Here is a 27,358-nt window from a genome sequence, read left to right as displayed (position 1 = left end):
GCTGAACGCTTTGATCTAGAGACAGGGGAGTGGTGCCATATGAAAGCTTATATTCTCAGCTACCCGATAGTGGTATAATCCGGTTTTTCGATTTTTTTTTTTCAAAAACCCGAGAAAATCGACTTTGAAAGTTGTGGTAAAATTTTTTTTCGAAAAATCCCCGAATCTTTGAACGCTCCTAGAAGCTAAACTGCTTGAGAGCAATTTTTGGGAGTGATGCCAAATGATAGCTTGTGTCATGCGCCTACGCTTTGCACATTGTCAGATTTTTAAAAAATCGCCTTCCATGTTAAACCGCCACATCATGCCTATTTTTTCAGAATCGTGCCTATTTTTTTTTACTTTTAAGTTCTCCCGGTTTGAGAACGCGTGGACCTACAGGGATAAGAGTTGTACCCAAATGTAGGTTAGAGTCCCCGCTACCTTTTGGCATCAAAAATTTTTTTTTCATTTTCTTCAAAATTCCGAGATATAGGCGTTGGAAGTTGGGGGCGCTCACTTTCAGCTCAGCTCACTTTCAGCTCAGCTCAAATGAGCTGAGCTATGGTACCTAGCTCAAAAGTGAGCTAGCTCAAATTTGAGCTGAGCTGTGAGCTGAGCTGAAATGTGAGCTTTTTGCAACCCTGGCAACTTGCCACATGGAAATTACCACATGCAACTTGTCACATGCAACTTCCCACATGTAACTTGCCACATACAACTTGCCACATGCAACTTGCCACATACAACTTGCCACATGCAACTTGCCACATGTAACTTGCAACGTGTTGTGTGTTTTATGTTTGCCGTACTGCGGCGTACTGCATTTTTAAATACTAAATACTGACTACTCTAAAGGTGAAGCGACATCCCTGCTACCCAGGGTGATCGCGTCATAATCCCTTTGACATTCTTGTCAAAAAGTGAATTTTCATACTCACCCTCCCATAAGAAGTATAACTTCAAAAATTGAATTGAAAATGATCATTTTTTACGAAAAAAAAAAACAAAACAGACCTCCATGGTTCAAAACTGTTTTTTCTGTATGAATGAAATTAAAATGGGACCACATTGCAGGCACCAGCCGGAATTATCAAAATCGGTTAAATCAGTCCCAAGTTATGAGGTTACAAACATAAAAAAAAAAAAAATATTTTGCATTGAAAAAAATTTGCATTGAAAATAAATTTTGTATTGAAAATACAAATATTTTGCACTGAAAAAAAATTATTGCAAATAAAAACTTTTCTGCATTGAAAAAAAAAATTCAATGCAAACATGTCAACCCATCACACATGGCTTCTTAAAATCCAGACAGACAGATAAACATACAGGATTGAGAATATTTTTTTTTTTCGTTTCATTGTTATTTACACTTGATAGAAGGATCTTCATGAAAAGATGGTCCAGAAATAAAAAAAAAAACAACCAATATCACTTTAAATTTAAATGTTTTAAATAAAAATGTAAAACAAAAGCACAATGTACCTACATATTATAAGTACCGATTATCCTTAAAAAAAATCTCAAGGGATTTTATAAATATGTATGTTTGGTTTTTATATGCATGTCTGTATCTACTTATACAATTTTCAACTGCCAACCAAAATTGTATCATCTTGATGAAGATACAAAATTTGTTATAATACTGTTATTGTCGGGTGTCTTGCAAATTTATTTTTGGGCAAGTGAATTTTATCTTCAGGGAATTAATTCACCTCATGATGGAATGAATAATAAAAAAGATTATGACCAAAAAGCCTCAGCTTGGGTTGTTTTTTTTTTTTTTTTCTTTGAAGACACTCACTGTAATCTACCTTCTTTTCAACCATGAATGTCATATTATGTTATTTTCCTTAAGTATATTCCTCGTATCCAGGGATTAGTGTCAAATGTATAAATTCGAATTTATTTACATGACAATTCAAGGATAAAACATTAAAATTTAACCCACAGTATATTTGAACTTGTTCAACGAAAAATAAAATATAATACACGATGTGTCAAACTTTCTTCCAAGTTGTTTTATATCTCTCACTCACCTTCTTATAATTTGAGTAGGAAAGGTAGGCAGGTACCTACCTACTATTTTTATGAAATAATCTCCATAAAATAATTTTCCGCCTAAGGAAAATATTTTTTCCAGATAGCTCTCTTCTATATAAGCTTAAGCATAATGCTATAGAAAATTTTGTTTATAAAAGTATACAAGGTCTGTTTTGGAGAGAAAATAAAATAGGATTTATGCAACGTTTTAAGAAAACATCTTGCTGGATAGGTGAACAAGGACAATGGAGCTGCAAAGAACCCTTCTGCACTCAGCACTTAGGTGGGTATATGTATAGTAGGTAGGTGGTGGCAATTAGTATAAAGAAGGTATATTGCCAGCGAGGAGGCTGTAATGGTGGCTTATTTCACCGCGTGCCATCCAGCGCACCGCTGGCTCTAGCTGCTGCCGCACACACCGAGAAAGAAGGACAACATCTTCTTCGTTGTGTCGCTCCGGTGGCAGCTAATTTCCACATTTCTGGGAAAATAAGCAAGGTCATTTAGGGCTTTATGTTGTATAGTGTACTAGAAACGCGGTGGTAATTTAAAAAGCAAAACATAAAAAACAAAACAAAAAAAAAAAAAGGACGTCACATTTTGTATGTTAAGTGGATGTCGAGTGTCTTGTACAATAATTATGAGGAAAATACATTTTTCCCTCTTCATCTTTACTCTTCTTTAATAGCCCAAGCAAGCCTTATTCTCTCTCTCTCATCTCATTTTTACCGTACTTTATTGTGTGTCCTTAAAAAAAGTTGACTCAAAATGGAATGGCTGAAGTTTTTTTGAACAACGACTATAAGACTGCGACGACAACGACTAGTTTATTTGGTGTTTCTATAATGGACTCTTTGAGTGCATGATAAATGGTCTTAAGTATGTTTAAATTTTGTACTTTAAAATGATCTTATGTTTTGGTTCTATTTCAATTTTGAAACAGAAAAAAAAAATAAATAAAAGATTGAGGAAAGTGTTGAGTGCAAGTATTACCGAAGTTGGGGAGTTGGTGGTGGTGGTGTGCTATTTTATTTCTCAAAGTTACTCCAATTTTTTTTTTTTAATAAAAAGTAGCAAATGCAATGCTACAAGAATATCGAAAACTAGGATACTCTTAATTGTTTTTGAAAGAGTGTTTGGTTAGGTCTATGAATTTCGTCGAAGCTTTTTAAAGAAGAAAAATATAAACATTGCCTAGTCGAATATGAAAAAAAGTTCAACTCACGTAGAGAGTGTGGAAAATATGGCCCACGTAGATAATATGACTCAACATTGCATTTCCCAAACCTAAATCCACAAGATTATCAAAAATTTTATGAAGTGCTCTAAATTTAAATTGTGCGAAAAAATAGTGTTTGTAATGTGGCACTCTATTTGTTGAAAAAAATGCTCATGAGGTCATATTTAAGACGTTTTTTTAAATTTAATAAAAGTCCAAAGGAATATTAATATTGGGCAGGTTGGGCCATATTAGCCGAAATTGTCTCCAAAACTAGATTTTGATATTCCTTTTAGTTTTTGTTTCTACAAATTTTCTCTTCAAATTTCCCAGATAATAAAAAGGATAAAATTTATTATGATTAATTAGTAATTAAAAATCAAAATTATATTTGTTTAAATATTATGCAGTTTATTACAATAATTTATTATTTTCTTCTTTTTCTTTCAGATGGCGAAATACTTCGTGTTCTAGTTAATAGTTCTGCTCAAATAAAATGTGATGTAGGATCAAGTTTGCCAGATGACAAGGTACTCCTTGTTGTCTGGTATAAAAACAATCTTCCAATTTATAGGTAAGTTACATTTTTTTTATTCATTAATTTAGTAATTTAAAGTCATAGAATAACAATTATTGCTAATTATATTTAATTTAATTTTAATTTATTTTTTTAGTTTTGATACAAGAGGTGCTCATGCTGGTACCCCGTCACATTGGAGAGATGAAGAAGTACTGGAAGACCGAGCGGTCTTTAGAACGCACAAAGAGCCAGCTGAATTGATAATAAATCCTGTGAAAGTAAGTAAATCTTATTAAAAGTTTTTCTTAGTTTTGATATAGTATACATACATACACTGAAAATAATAAATTTCGTAAAATTACGAAAATCGTTTCATACACTACATTTTCGTTGGCCCAACGAAACTTTCGTTGGCTCAACGAAAATATGTAATTTTTCGTAATATGAAAACCTTCATCAATTAATGAAAACGTTTCATACACTTTTTCTAGCTTTTTAGTGCCAAAAAATCCAATTTAATGAAAAGATTCATCAATTAACAAAAATTTTCATGCTCATTTAAAATAAGAATTTTTTTCCTTACTTTATCAAAGTTTTAATTAAGTAACGAAAAAATTCATTAACTTATGAAATTCAACATTAACTAACGAAAATCTTCATTAGCTTATGAAAATTCTTCATATACTTATGAAATATTACATCGGCTTATGAAAAAATACATCAGTTAACGAAAAAAAATCGTTGCTTTACAAAAAAAAAAAACATTTCTGTTTTCATGATTAGAAATTTAATCTTGCTGGATACAGTTCACATTAGGTTTTTGTTTGCAAATCTATGTAAGTTGAGCTGAATATAAGCAATATTTGCGTATTGACAAGACAAGGTGTCTCACTATAAGTCAACTGACGAGTCCAAGTGAGCTCCACCGGGACGAAACGCCAATATAATATAGTGCGCTTATTCTTCTACTTCTACTGATTTCAGTAGTATATAGAATTTGTATTATAATACCTTCTTAAGAATGCAAAATATGTTTTTTTTTTTATAGTTAAACATTTTCAGCGGATTTTCTGAATTTCAGGTTTTTTTTTCCAAAATTTAGGGAAGAAAATGAATGAAAAATTTCGTAGGTTAACGAAAATATTCGTAATTCTACTAACGAATATTTTTTCGTAATTTAATTAAAATATTCATAAAATTTACAAAAAAATTCGTTAGCTAACGAAAATTCCTTTCATAAATTAATCAAAAAATACATTGACTAACGAAAAATATCACCGTGGTTAGTTAAATTTTACGTTAATCGATGAAAAAATTTCGTAAAATGATGTAAGAATTCATTAATCAAATTGATCAAAAATTTGTATGAATTATGAAAAATTTCATTAAAATACTACAGTTTTCGTTGATTGATGAAGTTCTTCATTAACGTATGAAAGCTATTTCGTTGAGCCAATTAAATTTTTCATCGGCTGAAAATTAATTACATTTTCGTTGGCTCAACAAATTTTTTCGTTGTATTTACGTAAGGATTTGGTTCAGTGTACCTACTTGAAAATCTACTTATTTAAAAAAAAAATTAAACAACTCAATTCAATATAACACAAAGTTTACTCAGAGCTGTAAATTTAATTTTAGAATTCTAAAATATAATCCGTGCTAATCGAATTAATAAGAAAATAATCCGAAGTAGCTTTTACTTAAAAAAAAAACGGCCTTGAATATAACATACATAGCATGACGGAGTCAACTGATAATTTCATTAACAAAGAAGAAACTAGGTTTTAAACCTAGTTCAAAAAGCAACAGATGGTCCAAAAACTTCTGGATTATATAAATTCAACGATACCTGTATTTAGTTTGCCACAGCCACGAAACATTTAGAAACCGGCAAGCTTGCCAAAGTTTTTTTTCAGGCTGATTCAATGTATCTGCTTGTTCTATATTTTTGCACAACATTCAAATCTAGGAACAGTTCATCACTGTTCACCTCCTCCGCCTCCCTCGAATACAGGATGGAAAAATTGTGTTATGAATTAACTTAACTTTCCTGCTTATCAACTAACACCAGAGATCATAAATCGGGGCTAGCAGATTTAGTCCTAACTTTAAATAATCTATATCTAGTAGTATATAGAAATGCAAATTCAAGGCCCAAGCTCGTGTCGCAGACATGTCTCACAAACTAGTATACCAATCCCTAGTAAAAATGGAAATCCTCCTCAAAACACTGCACCACGTCAGCAGCACTTTTTGACCGCCGCACCTACGCTGCACCACATCCACGCGACTATCAGAAATTTCTATTGCGCCGCACTACCGCCACACTACGTCCGCACTTTTTTTAAAATGTCTAAACCGCCGCACCACGACTGCACCACGTCCGCACCGTTTCATTGTGAAAAAATGAAAAAAAAAAAAAAAATGAAACTATTTGCTGTACCACACCGTCGCGTCGCACCACTTAATTTTAATTGAAAAAAACTCTATTCTCGTACTTATACAAATGGTTAATTCGTCTTCAAAGTTATTTTGACTCAAGTAACAAATTGCCAGTTCGTACAAACATGAACTGGTGGTCGAGTTGTTAAAGCGTTGGACTTCTAATTGAAAGTGCTCTAGATACTCGGGTTGGAATCTGCTTCTCGTCGGTATTTTTTTGTTATTTTTCAATAATCCAAAATTATGTATCATAGTACGGCGAAATTTTCATACATAATGAAATGGTGCGAACGTGGTGCAGTCGTGGTGCACCGCCAAACGGCGGTGGTGCAGCTGTGCTGCGGCGCGGCGGTCAAGCTTTTTTTTTATTTTTTATTTAAAAATTCAATTTCTATTTTTACTCGGAATTTCTGTCGATTCGTAGCTTGTGTCACAGAATTAAGCTGTTCTAACTACAAAGGTTTGAAAAACAAACAATATTTTGTCTTTCTAAAGGGGCTCAAATTTCACCATACTTCTAATTGCATGAATGTTTCCTCCCAGTTCTTAAAAATTGAATAAAAGCATTAATTAAAGCAGGCTGTTTTCACAATGTGTCTCACAATTTATAAATTTAATTAATACAAAACAAATTATTTTTATTTTTTTTTTCAGGAAAAGGATGCAGGGAATTTCCGATGTAGAGTAGACTTTAAGTTATCACAAACTAGAAATAGCAATGTCAATTTAGAAGTTGTTGGTAAGTAAACATTCAAACATAAACCCATCCAGCATCATACACACTGGCTAAACCATATATACAAATATAGATACAATTAAAATGTTTTTAATCAACTACTTTATCCTCTCCAGAGTGCAATATACTCTCATACTCATAGTAAAAATGTTGTTGATGTATGTTGTTGAAAAATTCCATAAAACTAATTGTTCGACCAATTTAATAAAATCCAGATTAAAATACAAATAAATATCTATATAAATTCCTGCAGCAATACAACAAACTCTACTCTATCCTCTGCACTCTAAAAAGATGTTCAATTCAAATTTCAACCCGATAAGTCTATTAAAAAATATATAAATTTAAACAAATGCAGAAAACACAGGATGAAATAGTACCTATCCATTTTCTATTTTTTTTTTTTTTTGTTTTTGAAAAATATTTGTGGCAATTCCAATTGAGGGCAAAAAAAAACTATAATAAAAGTAGACAAAAAACAAAAAACATTACGATATATAAATAAATCCATCAACTTCTCTCACGCAAACATTGCTGCAAGTGCAAATTTCAATTTCGAATAAAACAAAACTTCACCAGACCGGATGCAAAATGCTTCCACACTCTACAAGTATTTGAGGCTCATAGAATGTTGAAAAAATATATGGGTGGGAAAATTATTTGAACTTATTTATTAAAGGGGACAAATAAACAGTGAGGTGCAAGAAATTTTTATTGACTAGTTACACTGGTCTGCAAAATATATCCTTTTTTTTCTCCTTCAAATAATTTTTTTAAATTAAGAAAGATTTGACTTTCCTGAATCTAAATTTGGTTTTAGAAAAATTCTAGCACATATAATTTTTATTTAAATGATTTTTCTATTTAGAAATTCTTATCTGTGATAAACCATTCTATAAACTACCTTGTAAAGCTTCCGATTTGTGTCTCCTAGGAACAAAAGCAACTATACTTTTTTTATGGGTTTTGCTGTGCTGAGAAATATAAAATATGAATTTTATAAGATCAGTTTCTTTATGGTAAAATAAGCCAATTCTACTAAACTTGCTTAAATTAAGATACCTTGGATAAGAAAAGAGATATTGAAAGATTGAAAAAAAGCAAGTTCTTTCATAAACCGTAACAAATTTTGTTGAAAAATATAACCTTATGCCGGGAGCGGGTCATAATTCTGCTTGTCAAAATTCTGTACGACAAAATTCTGTAGGGTCAAAATACTGTGAGACCATAATTCTGTACGTCATTATACTGTAAATACAAAATTCTGTACGTCAAAATACTGTATGAACAAAATACTGACTTGCAAAATTCTGTTTTGTAAAATTCTGTACGGCAAAATACTGTATATCAAAATTCTGTAAAAATGCTGTAAAAAAATCGTTTTGATAATGTACAAAAGTGCGCGCGCACTTTTTTACATTATCAAAACGATATTTTTTTACAGCATTTTTACAGAATTTTGATATACAGAATTTTGATGTACAGAATTTTGATATACAGTATTTTGACCAACCAGAATTTTGCTACACAGAATTTTGACTTTCAGAATTTTGCTCGTACAGCATTTTGGACATACAGAATTTTGACATACAGTATTTTGGCATACAGTATTTTGAATACAGAATTTTGCAACATACAGAATTTCGACCCCAACCCCCTTATGCCAAAATATTCTAAAACAGCAATAAAATGGGTTTTTGAGATATTCTAATGAAAATATCTATAAAACGTGACGTGTTAGGCTAATTCTGACTTTCGATTCGAAATCAGCATACAAAAATCCGTAAGAAAAGTATAGTTTTATTTAGAAAAGGATTTCCTTGCAGACCAGTGTTATTGTTTTATTTAATAAAAATTTTTGAGAAATTTGGAGGATTTCAATAGAATTTAAAGTAATTCATCATTGAGTTTGCATTTTAACATAATTTATCCTAGTTTCAATTTTCAAGCGTTTTACTCAGAAATACCTCCTTACTGCCTTACTTACTCCTTACTTTTTTTTGTTTTTCTGACATGATAACGTCTCATAATGCACGAAAAAGTGATGACGTTCGTCCTGAGCCTGCTAGCAGTGTGAAATAGACTGAAAGAAATTTATAAAAAAAATACATGTTTTTATAACTACTCAACAATGTAAACGGGTGTGAAATATTTTTTTAACTGGTGTTACATTGTAACGTATTTATAAAATAAATAAACATTAAAGAAATAAAATGCACGACTGGGTCGCACGTACTTGCTCTTGTAGTTCAAAGTATCTTTATCTTAAATATCTATTGGAAATTAAAGATTTTGTTTAGTGTCGAGAACAAAAAAAACTCAAAAACTTTTTTTTTAAATTTGTTTATACATTTTACACTTCAAAGTGATGTCTTAAAATTTTGAATAAAATTGACTTGTGCTTTGAACAAATATATGAACTTAAAAAATGTCAATTTTTGAAAAATGGCAACGCCATATTTCCGTTCTCCGAATTTTTTGAGAAAAACTAAAAACGCATTTTTGTTAGAATCAATAAGAGTATAACGTACACCAAATTTAATCAAAATCGTTAGAGCCGTTTTCGAAAAAATTGCAATACCTCAAAAACGGTATATGGGAGGTATGCGTTAAAAAAGAGATATTGAAAAACTTAAAAAAAACGAACCTATTGTATTACGCAAAAATCATCTGTACCAAGTTTCAAGTAAATCCATCCATCCGTTTAGGCCCTAGCTCGATGTACAGATGGACGCACAGACGCACAGACCGACACGGACGGCATGACGAAAACCACTTTTTTGATCTTCTCCATCATCGTAATGTTGGTTTTGATTAAAACCTCGAATTTTTTTTTTCTACACAAAACCAATACTTGCCCTATAGAGCAAGTAAAAATCAATAAATTCAAATGTCAAATATTTAAATGTAAATAGATACAAAAAACATGCCAATAACATTTTACAAGATGGCCAAATCATATTGATTTCGAATTATTTATTTCACAGGTGTTAAAAACACTTTAAAATCATGTAGCTGTACTTTAAAATGCAAAAAAAAAATGATCAAACTTATAACAGCTTTTGAATATCTTCCGGATGGAATAAAAAAGGCAAAATATCTCAAAATTGACCATACATTAAAAAATTAATGCTTTTATCACAGAATCCACAATTATTTCCCTTAGCTAGAAAGTGTTTTTTCTGCACAGCACTGTCAACTTAGATTTGCTTGTACAACAGCATATAGTTTTTCAAATGAAAAAAATAAAAATTAAAAAAACCTTCGAACAAGATTTTCTGTTCTTATAGATGAGTTGTAAATTTCTGCACTGGGCAATTATATTTTCACTTCTGCTAACTTGCTAAGATATCTTCCGGCCAGATCGTTCTATATTATTTCTTCTTCTTTGAATTCAATAGGTTGCTACTTTTTGCAACAGTTAGTTCTGATGCAAAAATTTTGTGTTGGCTGGCAATATAATACATTTTTGTTTGGTTCTCTTTCATTTTTTCTTAAACTTTTACTCGTTTGGAGGATTTTGATGGAATTTTTCAATTTAAAAGTTTTTAGAAACATTTTTGAATAACAAACTTTGTATATTGTACCTCTACTACACTACCCGAATAAGGAAAGAGATAGATAGATACAGATACGAATATTATATACAAACAAATATGGATTGCATGATTATTTTTAAATGTTTTTCTAGCCGCGGAGTTGTACAGGAAGGTTTGATGGAATTTTTGTATAAAAACAAAAAAAAAAAAAAACACCTAGAATGTTGGAATATATTTCAATTTCATGTTTGCCCCAGAGATTGGGTTTTACAATGGAAATATTGTCCAAAAAGTTTTGTTGACTTGACTGAAGGGTAGAGAAACATTTATACTTTTTTTTTCTCCTTTTTTCAAAATAATATTTGTTTTTCTTGTTCCTATGTATAGGTAGTACTCCTCTGAGTGTGTAACATGATGAAATTGTTTTTAATTTAAATTTTTGTGTTCTTTTGTTTTTATTTTGGTATGCTGGCTGGTGTTTACCTTTTTTCATGTTTTAGAATATAAATTGTGAATAAAAAGAATTGTTTTTTTGTTTGTTTTTCTTTGAAAACAGTTCCACCACAACAACCGAATATTTTCAACGAACGCCGAGTACGAATTGATTCGAGAGCGGGACCATACGAAGAGGGCGGTAGCCTGGAAGTAACCTGCGTTGTATATGGAGGTAAGTTAGATATAGGAAATATTTTGTAACATAGCTAAAAGTATACAAATGGAAAAATAACAAAACTAAATATTGCTTTTGAAATGAATTATCAAGAGTAAATTGAGGGCTAACGATTTGAATTTCTGGAAGCAAAATATTGAATTTTTACAATGGGTAATAGATATGGACTGGATTGTTTGTTTATTTTCTGCGAACTAAATGTATATATTGAGAATTGATTTTCGTTAGATTTATCCTTCAGAATTATATATTTTTTTTTAAATTTTTTTCTTGTAAAAAGCGGTTAGGAATATTACGAAATTACGAAAAAATTTGAAATATTCCAATATCAAGCATTAAATTAAAAGAAAATTTCTCTTTTATATGTATGTATATTCAATTAATCTTGTCGTAGGTATCTGTAGAGGAAAACTGTGCGTTAAATTTGGTAGTTTTGATTTTAAGCAGAGTTATTTATTTATTATAGCTATGGCCCGAATGTCCTTAGCTTTCGGACTCAAGGTCCAAAACCTAGAATCCTAGAAACCCAAAATCTAAAATACAGAAAGGTCGAAATTCCAAAAATATAACTATAAACATAGGTTAAATTTTCCGAAATCGATATCCCAAATAATAGTTACAATAGCATTGCCTTAAAATAAATTTATGAAATGAAAAAAATTTCTCAAATGTTTTCAGGATTTTGAATATTTTGATTCAGGGGTTTCGGGATTTTTTGAAAAAATCATCCAGGCTTTTTTTGTCAACAACTATGATCCTAAAGGGCAAAAATCACAAAAAAAACTGGCAAATCCGAATACTTTTACACATTTCATATATTAAAATATGAGCAAAATTTTCATTTTATGTAATTTTTTGTGATCTCGATTCCGGAATTTTGAGTCTTCAAGATTTGGTGTTTTCAGGGATCAGGGTTTTCGAGATTATGGGTTTTCGGAATATTGGATTTTGGGACTTTGGATTTCCGGGATTTTGTGGTTTCGGGATTCTGACCCCAACCTGCAAAAATTTGTTCGGTCTTGTCCTATGGTAATAATTATTCCAATATTATATATAAGTATCATTGTCAGAGGGAAAAATTCGTTTTTCAAAAGGCGAGGCCTTTTTTGTCTGTCAAATCCGATTTCTCTTTACATTTTATGCCCAACATTTGCAAAAATTTATAATTTTATATAATTTTTAGATATCTCGATTTACAGATTTTGAATTTCGATATTTCGGGTTTTCAAAATTCTAGATTTTTGGTTGTCTGGTTTTTCAAAATTTTGAATTTTTATGTTTTGGGGTTTCGCAATTTTGACCCCAAACTTCTTAAATTTTATCAGTTTTGTGTAAATCGAACTATTTTTTCAATGTCGTTTTAACACAAATAGTCCTGGCAGGCAGTGGGAAAACGAATCCTTCAAAAGTCGAGTTTTTTGTTTTTGTTACATGTTGGCTTTTTATTATTATTTTTTACACGGAGCCTTAAAATGTAAAATTATTATTTTGAAAACCAAAACCATTGCTCATAAAAAATCAAAATTTTACATCGTAAGAGCATGTTTTTTTAAAGAATAGATTTATATACATAAATAAAAATTTTCAAATTTATCAAAAAAACAATAATTGCAATGCCTTAAGATTTACGTGATTACCCCCAAGTTACATTTAACAGTATTCCAGTTGAGCTCGATAAGATCTCACACTGTCTTTCACTTCTTCATGATGATTGCTCTCTGGGACCTGATGGAATCCCTCCGATAGTTTTGAAAAACTGTAGATCCGTTTTAGCTCTCCCTCTTCAACACATTTTCGTATTATCTCTTAAATCGGGTATATTTCCAAACATATATAAAAGCGCATATATTACTCCTGTTTTTAAAAAGGGAGATAAAGCCCACATAACTAACTATAGGCCAATATCTAAACTTTCATGTATTCCAAAGCTTTTTGAGCAAGTTATTTGTGATAGTTTAACGTTCTACTATAGAAATATTATTTGCAATCAACAACATGGTTTCATGCAAAAAAGATCAACGGTTACGAATCTACTTTCATTTTTGCAAAATTGCTCCTTCGCTTTAGAAAGTGGACAGGAACTCGACTGCATTTATACAGACTATTCTAAGGCTTTTGATCAACTTTCTCATGACATCATAAAGTTTAAATTAAAAATGTTTGGTTTCCCTATAAGTTTTATCACTTGGATTTCTTCTTACCTTAAAAATAGGTCATATCAGGTGAAATTCAGAGGGACCTTCTCAAAATCGTTCATTGCCAAATCGGGCGTCCCGCAAGGTAGTCACCTGGGACCTTTTCTTTTTATTTTAGCTATAAATGACGTACCGTTATGTTTACGTAAGAGTGAAATTCTTATTTTCGCAGATGATATGAAATTTTACAAAAGCATAAGCTCTGTGAATGACCGCATATCCTTGCAAGATGATCTTGATAGATTTGCTATTTGGTGTACAAAGAACGGTTTAAATCTCAACCCGACTAAGTGTCAGACGATGACCTTTTCAAAGAAAAAAACTCCTAGTCTGTATGATTATATGATATCTCATCACACTTTACTCCGTGTGCATAGCTTTAAAGACCTTGGTGTTAACTTTAACTCCAACCTCCATTTCACAGAGCACATAGACCTGATTGTAAACAAGGCCAATTCTATGTTAGGTTTTGTCAAGCGTTGGTCGAAAAAGTTTAGGGACCCTTACGTTACATTAGCTCTTTACAACTGCTTAGTTCGCCCCCACTTAGAATACGCATCTCAAGTTTGGACACCTTTTTACAGCATCCATATAGAAAGAATAGAATCAGTCCAACGTAATTTTATTCGTTTTGCCTTAAAATGCTTACCATGGACGGACCCTTTTAACCTTCCTTTCTACGAGCTTCGAATCAACCTACTGCAGATCCAAACCTTGTCTCAAAGGAGAGTAAATAACGACCTTGTATTTATTCATCAACTTATAACGGGTGTAATTGATGGCCCGGATCTGCTTAATTCTATTAATTTTAACTACCGGAGAGGTGCTTATAACTTTCGTAGCTTAGATTTAATAAAATTACCCCAACACCGTACTAATTATGGTATGCATGTGCAATTAACTCGCATGTGTAAGCTTGTAAATTTGAATCACAACAAAAACATTACTGTTAAAAAAGGAGCCAAGTTCTCCTATGTTGAAATTATGCTGGCACAAAAAGTACTGAGATGTAAAAGTGTACCAAGTTCTAAAGTTTGGGTTCAAATTCGTATCAATAAAATTTTGATTGTTCTCTTGACAATTTTTCTTTTAATTACCGATTTTTAAAGTTATTTCAAAAATTGCCAAGTAAACAATCAAAATTTTATTGATACGAATTTGAACCCAAACTTTAGAACTTGGTACACTTTTACATCTCAGTACTTTTTGTGCCAGCATAATTTCAACATAGGAGAACTTGGCTCCTTTTTTAACAGTAATGTTTTTGTTGTGATTTCACTACTTTTTGCAAAAGTATGGCTGTAGAATTGAAAATCTCTATATTTGATGAAAATTCAGTGAAAATGGGCGGTTGCCACGCCCCCTGGCTGAAATTCTCAAACTTTAAATTTTTTCCTTTGTATAAACTACCATCTCTACCATTCTACCAAATTTCAAGATTCTACGATAATCAGAAATGCTCTATTATATTTAATGAAAATTCAGTGGAAATGGGCGGTTGCCACGCCCCCTGGCTGAAATTCTCAAATTTTAAATTTTTTCCTTTGTATAAACTACCATCTCTACCATTCTACCAAATTTCAAGATTCTACGATAATCAGAAGTGCTTTATTATATTTAATGAAAATTCAGCGGAAATGGGCGGATGCCACGCCCCCTGAATTGAAAATCTCAAATTTTCGATTTTTCCCTTTGTATACACCACGAGCCCTATCACAGTGTAAAATTTCAAGTTTCTACGTTAACGGGAAGTTCTCCATAATTTTGATGATCTGTCAGTGAGTGAGTGAGTGAGTGAGTGAGTGAGTGAGTGAGTGAGTGAGTGAGTGAGTGAGTGAGTGAGTGAGTGAGTGAGTGAGTGAGTGAGTGAGTGAGTGAGTGAGTGAGTGAGTGAGTGAGTGAGTGAGTGAGTGAGTGAGTGAGTGAGTGAGTGAGTGAGTGAGTGAGTGAGTGAGTGAGTCAGTCAGTCAGTCAGTTACGGTTTTTGCGATTTTTGAAGCCCTATATCTCAGAAACTACTCACCGTAAAAGGCTTAAATTTTGTGAGGAGTTTGGTTTTGACAATAAATGTAGCGAGTTTGAAATTTCTAGCATCTTTGGTGTGGAAGTTAGAGGGGGGTCGAAAATGGCCTGAGTTGTTTCCTGTAAATAAGGGTGTAGTGCCAAAGTTGCTAGAGAACTTGGCTGGGCACTACCGTGCCCCTTGATACTAATCTGTTTGATTTTAATATTAATAAAACTAGTCTGAAAAAAATACTAAAAACCAGTGTACCACGCTCATAAACTTTTTTTTTGTATTTATGTTCAATTTTTACTGATTATTTTCTCATTTAATGTCTTTATACCTAATTGTATGTACATATGTACATATGTATATTGAATTATTTTTTTATCAACACTCTTGACTATTAAAACATTTTTGTTTTAAAATTTTGACACTTTCTGAAAATTAAACATGAAATATTAAATTTATTTTTTTGTTCATTTAAAATTTTTTTTTATTTTGCATAGATATAATAAATGCTTGTACTAAGCAGTCCCAATCTTTGACCTTCCTTTGATATTCGTATCACCATTCTCTTTACTTATTTAGTTCTTTTTAATTTGTTTTTACCTTAAAAAAACACTAAAAAGTGCCGATACGATAATCATCCGCAAATGACTTCGTACTCGGTGAAAATGGACCCCAGCGCGTGCGGTATCTGGGGGGGAAAGAGGCGTGGGAATATTAAAAAAAAAGATAAAAATAATAACTGACACTTAGAACAAAGTTTTAAAAATTAATAAAAAAAATTCAAGTTTATTTATTAAATCAAAAAATTATTACTTTGAATGTTTATCCTGATTTGTACACTTTAAGGTTATTAAGAGGTTTTTGTACAAAATATTAGCAAAAAAGAAGAAAATTCTTTTGCAGGTATACCGTTAATAACGGTTCAAAAAATATTTTTTTTTTTTATTTAAAAAGTAAGTAGGACATTTTTTGCCACAAAACAACATTTTTAAATCGAAATTACAATAACCTTTGATTTGGTGCTAAAAAAAATTAATTTTCCCAAACCTAAAAACTTTTTTAATTTTTTCTGAATTTTATAAAATCATTTTTTCACAAAATTGCTGCGTATTTGATTACTTACTTATTATGTTAAGAATTTTGAAAAATTTTGAAGTCAGAATTATGACCCGCTTCTTCGAGATAGATACTGACAGAAAAACAGACACATACAAATCATTATCAGACACAAAAACTTTACCAAGTATCTATGTTCTTTTAAAGTCTCATTAGAGGCTTTGAAACATGTACTAAATGTTGCTTTATCACAAACTTTTATTAAAAATAGTTTTTGTTTTACATATTCATTTAGTAAAATGTATCTAAGATCCTTCAAGAAAACTAAAAGTTCTACCAAATACTCTCACAATAATTCACTTTTAACTTCCTTATTTCTTTAAAAATTAAAATCCTTATGTATATATTATACTTAGTCGATTTTTATTAAACATTAAATTTTGTGTGCATTTTATTTTGCAGATCTTTTGTGTGTTCCTAGACGATTATTTTCCTCTAAAACATGGTGCATTTAAAAAGCACTCTGAAATTCCTAAGCCACTTAAAAAAACCTTTGAAAAGCATCACCAAACATGGAATAATTTTTCCTCAAAATGTTTTTGCATGCAATGTTAAGTTTTATTTATCAAAGAGCACTCTTGTTTACCTTTTGTCAGGCCCAAACTTGGTGTAGTATAAACTGTGGTTCATTTTTTCGAAAAATAAGGATCGTTTTTTCGTTTGCCATGTAGATATTTCAATTTGTGTTCATAAACAAAGTTTTTGAGCTTAGAAAATTTTTTTGTGGTTTTTCTCTTGAGTTAGGAAAGAACTTTAAGACGTTAATGTTAACTCAAAGATATAATTTATCCTTCAATAGAGGCTATAAATGCAGACCGAATTTTTAACTTTTCATCAGAAAACTTCAATTTATTTTCTCTCAGCAATAATTATTGTGTATTTTCTCAAAAGAAATTCCAAAATGATCCACAGTATGTAGCCAGGCCTTACTCCCACCACCATACAATCGCATCATTCTTCATCGTCAGTCGTCGGAAGCAACTTCACGGCCAAAGAGTCATTGCCCAAAATAGCGTGCAGAATGTAATAACACTAAACGAATTTTTCAACTTTTTTATATTTTGTTTTTTTTTTTCCTTTTTTCTTTTTACGACTTGGTATTTCCACAAAGAAACATTTCCCATCATCATCATCATCCACAGCAAGACTTTACCTCGTCGACTAAACCATACCTATATAGAACGAACCACACAGAGTTTCTCTGTGTTAGAACTTTAAACTGTTCGGTTGGCAGGTTGTAAAACTTCTTCATTGTGATAGAAGCACCAAAAGTGCGCCCCAAATGCTATTGCAATTACTTTGATAGGCCATAAGGAAGTCAGTTGCAATGAAATTTTGTAATTTATATCCTGTCGGACGAAAACGTGTGCAAGCTCAAACTCATTTTCTACTTTTTAACAATTGCATCTGTATATACTTTTGCTGCAGCCTTTTAACATGTGTGCATGCTGGGAAGAAGAGTAGGTAGTGTATAGAGCATGTCATTTCAATGTCACTTTTATATCATTCCACTTTGGCCATTCAATTAAGTGAATTAAATTAGACAATTTAATGTCAAAATTTAACTTGATTTGGTTATAGCTTTTTGCAAGCCACTGCGCTCGCTGACTACATTTGTACATAGTTGATGTCAATTAATTGTGGTGCAGCCAACTGAAGTCCTTCGGGGCAATTCTACCGCACGTTGTTGTATACGAACAATTGTCCTTAAATCGATATATCCCATATCTATCTGCAGATATCTGTACTAGCTATTTTATATACCTACCTCTACCTACAGATGCGCGGTTCATGGATGATTTCAATTCGGTTAACACCAAAGCGACTATACTACAATCGATTGGAGAGTCCTAAATCATAATTATGGCTAAAATGACATCTAGCAGTGGGGGATTTGAGTGCGAAATTGATGTGTCAAATATATGTTATTTAAAGTATTGACAATGCCGACAGTCGCCATCTCTTGTTTTATATGTGTGGTGGTTTTTAATTAAATTTCGACATACTATTACAAATTATAAAAAAAATAAACTATTTTAAAGGGTGATTCAAAAATCAAGTTTTTTTTTTATTCGCGATTAATATAGGGCAAGTTTAGGATTCGATACAAAATTTAACTCGAAATATAAATCAAATAAATCATAAAAAGTGGGTCAAATTTCACAAATTAGGTGTACCAACTTTTTTTTTTTTTGAAAATGTCAGAAAATTTATATTTGTAAAAAAATATTTTGTTAAAATAACGATTTTCAATTTTACTTCTGAAAATACTTTTTATAAATAACTAAAAAAGGCACTCTTCGTTTTCTTGTCAAAATCATTTCAAACGGCGTTTGTAAATATACCTCTAAGAACAAATTTTATATTTTGTTACTTTTCTTATAAAAATAATTTAAAAAATTAATTCCTCCTTTTGTGACCTTTTTTAGTAAAATAAATTTTACTTTTTCCGTGGGCTATAGGTCTTTCTTCGATATACTTTGTTAGTACTAGTCGACGTTTCGGGTATGCTTATACCCTTCTTCAGGACTCTAATAAAGAAACATGACTTAAACATATTAAAAAAGACGTATAATTAATTTACCTATACTTACAATATTAGTGAAATATATTAAATATATTTTAACCTTTTAGGTTTCTAACTTCTTGGAAAGTTGCTTGTTTTTGTTTTTTAAATTTTAATATTTCAAAATTTCAATAATTGAAGTCTTGAAAAAGACTTTCGTTTTATCAAAATTTCAAAATAATGAAGTTTAATAAATTTCTATTTGATAAGAAATTCAAATTTTTATAAAAACAAAAACAAATCTTACCTAAAAATTCTAGTCAAAAAAAGATAAGATTTAATCTAAAATACTTCTTTGGACAAACTGACTATAAATATTGCTAAGTCCCTCACAATCCGATCTCCTGTTAACAGTATTATCTGTATCTAAAATATGCAACATTTCTAGCAACATTCTCTTACTATAGTGTTTTTCTGTTTGTAAAATGTCTACATTATTGAAATCAGGTCTATGTCCTTCATCTAAACAATGTAAAGCTAACGCTGTTTTTTGGGACTGTCCGCTATTTATATCTGATCTATGACCAGCTATTCGATTCTTAAGTTCCGCATAGAAGTGCCTACATAGACTGAAGGACAATAGTTTGTTCCATCACCTAAGCATTTTATTTTATATACAATATTCGATTTTTCATTTTTGGAAAATTCACCTTTTAAATTCGAGAACAATGAAGTTCTTAAAGTATTTGCCGATTTAAATGCTAAGCGAACGTTGTCTTTATTCATTATAGGAGCATTCAACATTCTATTGGAAAGATTTGGAATATATAAAACACTTTTGTACGAAAATTGTGTAACATTTGTTCCTAAATTTGTTTGAACCAACGGATTAAAATGTTGGTTCAATAATGTTCTTATTATATTCAAAGGAAATGAATTTGAAAGTAAAGTATCTATGATGATTTTAATGTTCTTATGACGAAAGACAATGTCACTGATATCTAAAACTCTTTTAATAAAATTTTTAGCTGTATTAATAATTACTTGTTTAGGCTGTTTGGAATTATAATTTATAAGACGACCCGAAGATGTTGGTTTTTTATACCAATCGAATATCAATTTATTATTTTTTCTTATAACCATCACATCAAGATATGGAAGTTCTCCATTATTTTCATACTCAACAGTAAATTGAATGTTTGGATGAAACGAATTTAAAGCAGTTAAAGTAGTATTAACATGACTAGATTTCAGGATTATAAAAATGTCATCGACATATTTTGTAATTATTTTTGGCTTATCTAGAATTTTATCAAAAACGTCATCTAATAAAGCTTCCATAACAATATCTGCTAATATTGGAGAAGCTGGACTTCCCATCGGAACTCCTTGTTTCTGCTGATAAAATTTTTTATCGAATTCTAAATAATTGTTGTCAATCACACAAAAACGTAACACTTCCAAAAATTTAATTTTTGGAATTCTTGTGTGATTTTCTATGGTATTCCAACTTTTTTCAACTAATTCTAGTACTAACGGAATTGGAATGTTAGTAAATAAAGAAACTACATCAAATGAAACAAGAATGTCATCTTGTTCTAATATAATTGGAGAAACTGTTGAAATAAATGACGAAGCATTTTTAACATTATATTTTGAGTTAAGAGTTATATTATTTAAAATTTTAACTATATACTTGGATAACTCATAACAAGGAACACTGAGCGAAGAACAAATTGGCCTAAGAGGTACATTTGGCTTATGTATTTTAGGCAATCCATAAATTTTTGGACTATTTGCAACATAAGTCGTCATACATTTTTTCTCAGATTCATTAATAAATGTATTTAGGAATAAATCTTTAACAAGTTTGTTGTTACGATTTTGTACTTTGTTTGTTGGGTCATTTCTTAAAATTGTGTAAGTATTCCTATCAGCCATCATATCATTCATTTTTTCAACATAATTTGACTTTAATATTGCTACTGTGACATTGCCTTTGTCTGCCGGAACGATGTAAATCTCAGGATGTCGTTTTAAGAACTTTTTTGTGTCGTTAAATATTTTATTTAAATATTTATCAGAAGATGGGATTGATGCAGAACGAAGATGGTTCTGTAATAATTGTATAAAACATGACCGTGCAGGTTCATGCTCAAGGGGTTCTTTACTTTTGACTAGTTCCTCTCCATCAGCAATCATTTTAAACAAGGGGAAGTTATCTTTAGAAATTGGTAAAGCAAATTTTGGGCCTAATGACAGAAGCCACTTTATATCTTCTGGAAAATTAGTCTGTGTTTTATTCACAAACCAATTTTCTTGAAAATGTATTCCCATTTCCTTTTTGAGCTTAGACTTAAGTAATTCAAGCTTTTTCTTTAATGTTTGCTTTGCACTATTGTTAATTTTATTTCTCGTTTGCTCCTGACTTCTAAAAAAATTATTATGTTCATTTACTGATAGCCTATTTTTAATATCGTTCTCTAAATCTACTAATAATCTCTGTTGTTTTCTAATTTCTGATTGCTTTAAAGAAATAGATATATTTAGTAATTTTGAATGGTATTTTACTGAAGTTGAAGAAAGTTTTCTTTTTAAATTTTCTTCAAACTTTCCAACCCCGAAATCAAAAATTGTTGAGACATTTTTTGTTGAGTTTTGGATAAATTCCGGAATTAATCCAAACTCCCTGCACTTCAGTAGAAAAACTAAACTATTTTTATTTTTAACATGACTTACCCCGACTCTGCTATAATTTTTTAGTTTGCTACATACATAAAATCCGTATTTTTCTGTAATATATTCGTAAAAACTCATCTTTTAAATTTGTTAAAGTACGGCGTGCCCTCCGTAATAATAATTAATTCCTCCTTTTGTGACCTTTTTTAGTAAAATAAATTTTACTTTTTCCGTGGGCTATAGGTCTTTCTTCGATATACTTTGTTAGTACTAGTCGACGTTTCGGGTATGCTTATACCCTTCTTCAGGACTCTAATAAAGAAACATGACTTAAACATATTAAAAAAGACGTATAATTAATTTACCTATACTTACAATATTAGTGAAATATATTAAATATATTTTAACCTTTTAGGTTTCTAACTTCTTGGAAAGTTGCTTGTTTTTGTTTTTTAAATTTTAATATTTCAAAATTTCAATAATTGAAGTCTTGAAAAAGACTTTCGTTTTATCAAAATTTCAAAATAATGAAGTTTAATAAATTTCTATTTGATAAGAAATTCAAATTTTTATAAAAACAAAAACAAATCTTACCTAAAAATTCTAGTCAAAAAAAGATAAGATTTAATCTAAAATACTTCTTTGTAATAATAATGTAGACATTTTACAAACAGAAAAACACTATAGTAAGAGAATGTTGCTAGAAATGTTGCATATTTTAGATACAGATAATACTGTTAACAGGAGATCGGATTGTGAGGGACTTAGCAATATTTATAGTCAGTTTGTCCAAAGAAGTATTTTAGATTAAATCTTATCTTTTTTTGACTAGAATTTTTAGGTAAGATTTGTTTTTGTTTTTATAAAAATTTGAATTTCTTATCAAATAGAAATTTATTAAACTTCATTATTTTGAAATTTTGATAAAACGAAAGTCTTTTTCAAGACTTCAATTATTGAAATTTTGAAATATTAAAATTTAAAAAACAAAAACAAGCAACTTTCCAAGAAGTTAGAAACCTAAAAGGTTAAAATATATTTAATATATTTCACTAATATTGTAAGTATAGGTAAATTAATTATACGTCTTTTTTAATATGTTTAAGTCATGTTTCTTTATTAGAGTCCTGAAGAAGGGTATAAGCATACCCGAAACGTCGACTAGTACTAACAAAGTATATCGAAGAAAGACCTATAGCCCACGGAAAAAGTAAAATTTATAATTTAAAAAAAATCAAATTAAAATATTCCATATAGACGAGACGTAGAGGATACGAGTTGCCTACTTACATAGGCGGATTCAGGGGGGGGGCACGGGGGCACGTGCCCCCCCCCCAGAACTTAAAGTTCATACTTAAAGGAAATCAAACTATAAGAGTTTTAAAAATATATGAATAATAACAGAAAGAACTTGAGTGAAATTCTTGTCTATTTCTGGCTGAAAATGCGAATTTTGTTGATTGTTTCATCCCTTTCCCATGAAAAGCTCCACCTCACAAATAAATAAACGATTTTTCGATTAAAAAAAAAGTGAATTTTCAAAGTGATTTTGGTGAAAAATTTTGATATGGACATCGAATGACATTGAATGATATAAAAAAAATAATTGTATATGCAACTCTATTTTTTCATACAGAGGGGTTAAAAAATTTGCACTTTTTTCGTTGTTTTTTTTCAACATTAGTGTTTTTAAAATAGCGGAACACGTCACAAAATTGCATAAACTATACATTATAGAACTGCTATATATGTAGAACAAACTTGCATTTCAGAAGTTTGCCCAAGTTTGCACCCCGAAAATAAAGACCCCTTGAAAAAAAACTCCTCAAAAGCGACCCTTTTATAGATTTTTATAAATATTATTTTATTGAGAAAATTTCTCCAAGGATACCTCTAAAAATATGTAAAAATAATAGTGTTCTAAATTTCAAAAGAATCGGTGCAGTAGTTTTGAAGTTATGAGGAGCACCGGCGTTGAAAACATTAGATGTGAGGATAACGATTTAAAGTTTTGAACTCTGGACTAAAAGACTAAAACGTTCCTAAGGGTAGTATTAAAATACTTATAACTTGGTCAATTTGGCTCCAAGAGACCTACGATTTGAACACAATATTCTTGAGGTATAAAACAATTTAACCCCTTGTAGCCCCATGTGACATTTCTGTAACAAACCGAAAAAGATTGCATAAAAACTCTACAAACTATTTTTTTTTTTTCTTTTGAAGCTTCTAATATTATAATCTTTAAGTATTGCTTTATCGAAATAGTACTTCAAATTTCTAATAAATAGCACCAATAGTTTTTAATTGACAGTTAATGTTGAAAGTTGGGCTTTTTTTGAAAATAAGCAAATTTGTATAAAAACTACGAAACTCAGAAAAAAAATAGTTTTTGTTAGTAAACCCCACTGGGTTTTATTTTTGGATTTTAGGAAAGTGCCTAAAAATTAATATTAGATAGTTTTTTGCTTGAATTTTTGAATTTTTATATAAAAATAAATTATTTAAACTTTTTTTTTACTCCTTTATTAAAGATAAAGGCCAATCGATTGACTTATTAATTTTTAAATTTACGACCTTGGGTTACAAAAGGTTAATGCAAATAAAAAAAAAAAAAACTGGGTTTCCCGGCAAAAAAGTAGGATTCAGTTTTTTTTGTTATTCTTAGGAACTTTAATATTTATTAGAATGAAGTCTTTAGTATTTGACTAAAAACTACTAGGTCATTAACTAATGGTATAATTATGTCCATAATATTGCAAAATTTTTATACAAAATCAATTAAAAAACGTAAACATTTTTTTTTTCAAAATTTCATCTTTAAAACTTAATTTCTCAAAATCTATTTGGTGAAACAACTTAAGTCAAAAAATTAAACAAAGAATAGATTACTAACTTTAATATAGCACAGAATTGTACGTGCATTTTCTGATTTTTCATATTTTTTTTTCTTCCGGCTAATCCAGGAGTAAGAGGGTTAGCACTTAAGTGGCTTTTACTGTAACAAGAAAATGAGAATTTTTCCTTCCGAATAACTTTTTGGTCATTTGGTACCTATTTGATGTGGGAAATGTGCCTAAATATTTTTGGCCAGGTTTTAGACCACTGTGGGTCGTTAAAATTTTCTGCTTGTTAGTCAGTCGTATGGTACTTCACTTTATTTCTAACTGTTATTGCTGTTTTTTTTTGCCAATCCGTCCCTTGTGCCCCCCCCAGAAAAAAATCCTGGATCCGCCCCTGCCTACTTAGCTTATAAGGTTAGAAGAAAATTGGTTTCAAATCACCGATAAGTTGATACTGAAAATGAATAATAGGACTGCCACTTTTAAAATGGGAAATTATTATGTAATAAACCTATTTTAAAGAATAAAATTTACTATCTTTATCCTTGTAGTTCGGTCAAATAAGAACATTTTTGAAATCCCAAATGAAAGATAGAAGAGTGAAAAAAATGAACAAAATAGCTTTAGGAATGTAGTTATACAAATGTGGCAACCCTATTGAAATGAAAAAAAAAAAAAAAAAAAAAAATACATACCTCTAAATTGTTAGGGTGGTCCAGCCAAATTTTTTTTTATATCTTTTTGGAACTATTTTTATGAAATTTTGTGTGCCTATCGGCCAATATATACCACGAAATGGTTATTTGGCCCACTCAAAAATTTGTTATTAAATTTTTTTTGACCGATTTTTGATAATCTACCAATATTTATTTTCATAAAACTAAATGGTGTGCGGCAGTATTTAAATTACAAATTGTCGTCTTATTAATTTGAATTTCTACACGAGTAGCACAACCGATTTTTGTTATTTCCGATATTTGCTACTTGGCGCAAATAAAAAACCAAACGAAGCCAAAATCTGTTAAAAAGCAGTTTTAAGTAGCGGCTTTATGTTTTTTTTTTCAAGGGGTTCAAAAAAGTTAGTTTTCCAACTCATATGAATAATAAAGACAGAAAGATACACTTCTTATACTCATACAACATTTTATTTTCAGCAATAAGCGTTTTCGGGAATAACAATTCCCATCTTCAGATTGTACATCAAAAATTAAAAATTATTAAAATAATTTTGTTAATAAAATCTAAGCATACATTTTTAAAAAAAATCTTAATAATAATTTTATTTAAAGGTTATAAACGAAAAATATAATAAGGTTTAAGTGAATAAATCCATCTAGAATTTTGTCTCAAATATTTCTTTGGCCGAAAGTGGTTCTAAAAATTTGTGCATTTCATTGTCATTTCCTTTAAGCCTGAAGACATTAATCTTGATAATGCGGTCAATAGAACTCAAAAAACACATTATTTTATTTATATTTGATTTTGTGACCCGATTTTTTTTTTTTTTTTTTTTTTTTTTTTTTTTTTTTTGGGAAAGAGGGGACACTCCAAAATTGGAAGTAAATAGGTGTAACGAAGGTCACCGGGTCAGCTAGTATTTTTGAAAAAGAAAGAAGGTATAAAAAGAAAGTATTTCTCTGACGATTATCAAATCAAGGGACACGTTAGTGCCCAGCCAAGTTCTCTAGCAACTTTGGCACTACACCCTTATTTACAGGAAACAACTCAGGTCATTTTCGACCCCCCTCTAACTTCCACATCAAAGATGCCAAACTCGCTACATTTGTTGAGCTCGCCGAACCCAAATTCCTCACAAAATTTCAGCTTCTTACGATGAGTAGTTTATGAGATAAAGGACTTCAAAAATCGCGAAAACCGTAACTGACTCACTGACTCACTGACAGATCATCAAAATTATGGAGACCTTCCCGCTATCGTAGAAACTTGAAATTTTACATGGTGATAGGACTTGTGGTGTATACAAAGGAAAAAATCGAAAATTTGAGATTTTCAATTCAGGGGGAGTGGTAACCGCCCATTTTCGCCGAATTTTCATCAATTATTATAGAGCACTTCTGATTATCGTAGAATCTTGAAATTTGGTAGAATGGTAGAGATGGTAGTTCATACAAAGGAAAAAATTTAAAATCTGAGAATTTCAATCAGGGGGCGTGGCAAACGCCCATTTCTCTGAATTTTCATCAAATATTATAGAGCACTTCTGATTATCGTAGAATCTTGAAATTTGGTAGAATGGTAGAACTGGTAATTTATACAAAGGAAAAAAATTTAAGTTTGAGAATTTTAGCCAGGGGGCGTGGCAACCGCCCATTTTCACTGAATTTTCATCAAATATAGAGATTTTCAATTCTATAGCCATACCTTGCAAAAAGTAGTGAAATCACAACAAAAACATTACTGTTAAAAAAAGAGCCAAGTTATCCTATATTGAAATTATGCTGGCACAAAAAGTATTGAGATATAAAAGTGTACCAAGTTCTAAAGCTTGGGTTCAAATTCGTATTAATAAAATTTTGATTGTTTACTTGGCAAATTTTTGAAATAACTTTAAAAATCGGTATTTAAAACAAAAATTGTCAAGTAAGCAATCAAAATTTTATTGATACGAATTTGAACCCAAGCTTTAGAACTGGGTAAACTTTTATATCTCAATACTTTTTGTGCCAGCATAATTTCAACATAGGATAACTTGGCTCTTTTTTTAACAGTAATGTTTTTGTTGTGATATTCCCTTTCAGTAATGTTTTGAAAAAAGAAAGAAAATACTTAAAATAATAAAAAAGAAAAAGAAAGAAATAGGTTTCATTATATTAAACTAAAACGTAAAATCTAG

General features: G+C 30.4%; 1 protein-coding gene across 2 annotated transcripts in view; it reads left to right on the top strand.

Annotated features, from left to right (window-relative positions):
- The window catches only part of LOC129914647 (hemicentin-1), a 195,462-nt gene that overhangs the window by 55,590 nt on the left and 112,514 nt on the right, over positions 1-27,358 (top strand). For both annotated transcript variants that reach the window (XM_055993988.1, XM_055993987.1), the window contains exons 2-5: positions 3,695-3,818; positions 3,919-4,042; positions 6,861-6,945; positions 11,038-11,148. In XM_055993988.1, coding sequence (XP_055849963.1) covers positions 3,695-3,818; positions 3,919-4,042; positions 6,861-6,945; positions 11,038-11,148 — 444 coding nt within the window. The remainder of the gene's footprint in view (positions 1-3,694; positions 3,819-3,918; positions 4,043-6,860; positions 6,946-11,037; positions 11,149-27,358) is intronic.

The sequence above is a fragment of the Episyrphus balteatus genome, chromosome 3 (genome assembly GCF_945859705.1).
Source record: "Episyrphus balteatus chromosome 3, idEpiBalt1.1, whole genome shotgun sequence".
Lineage (NCBI taxonomy): Eukaryota > Metazoa > Arthropoda > Insecta > Diptera > Syrphidae > Episyrphus > Episyrphus balteatus.
This window is presented reverse-complemented; position numbering and strand designations above follow the sequence as displayed.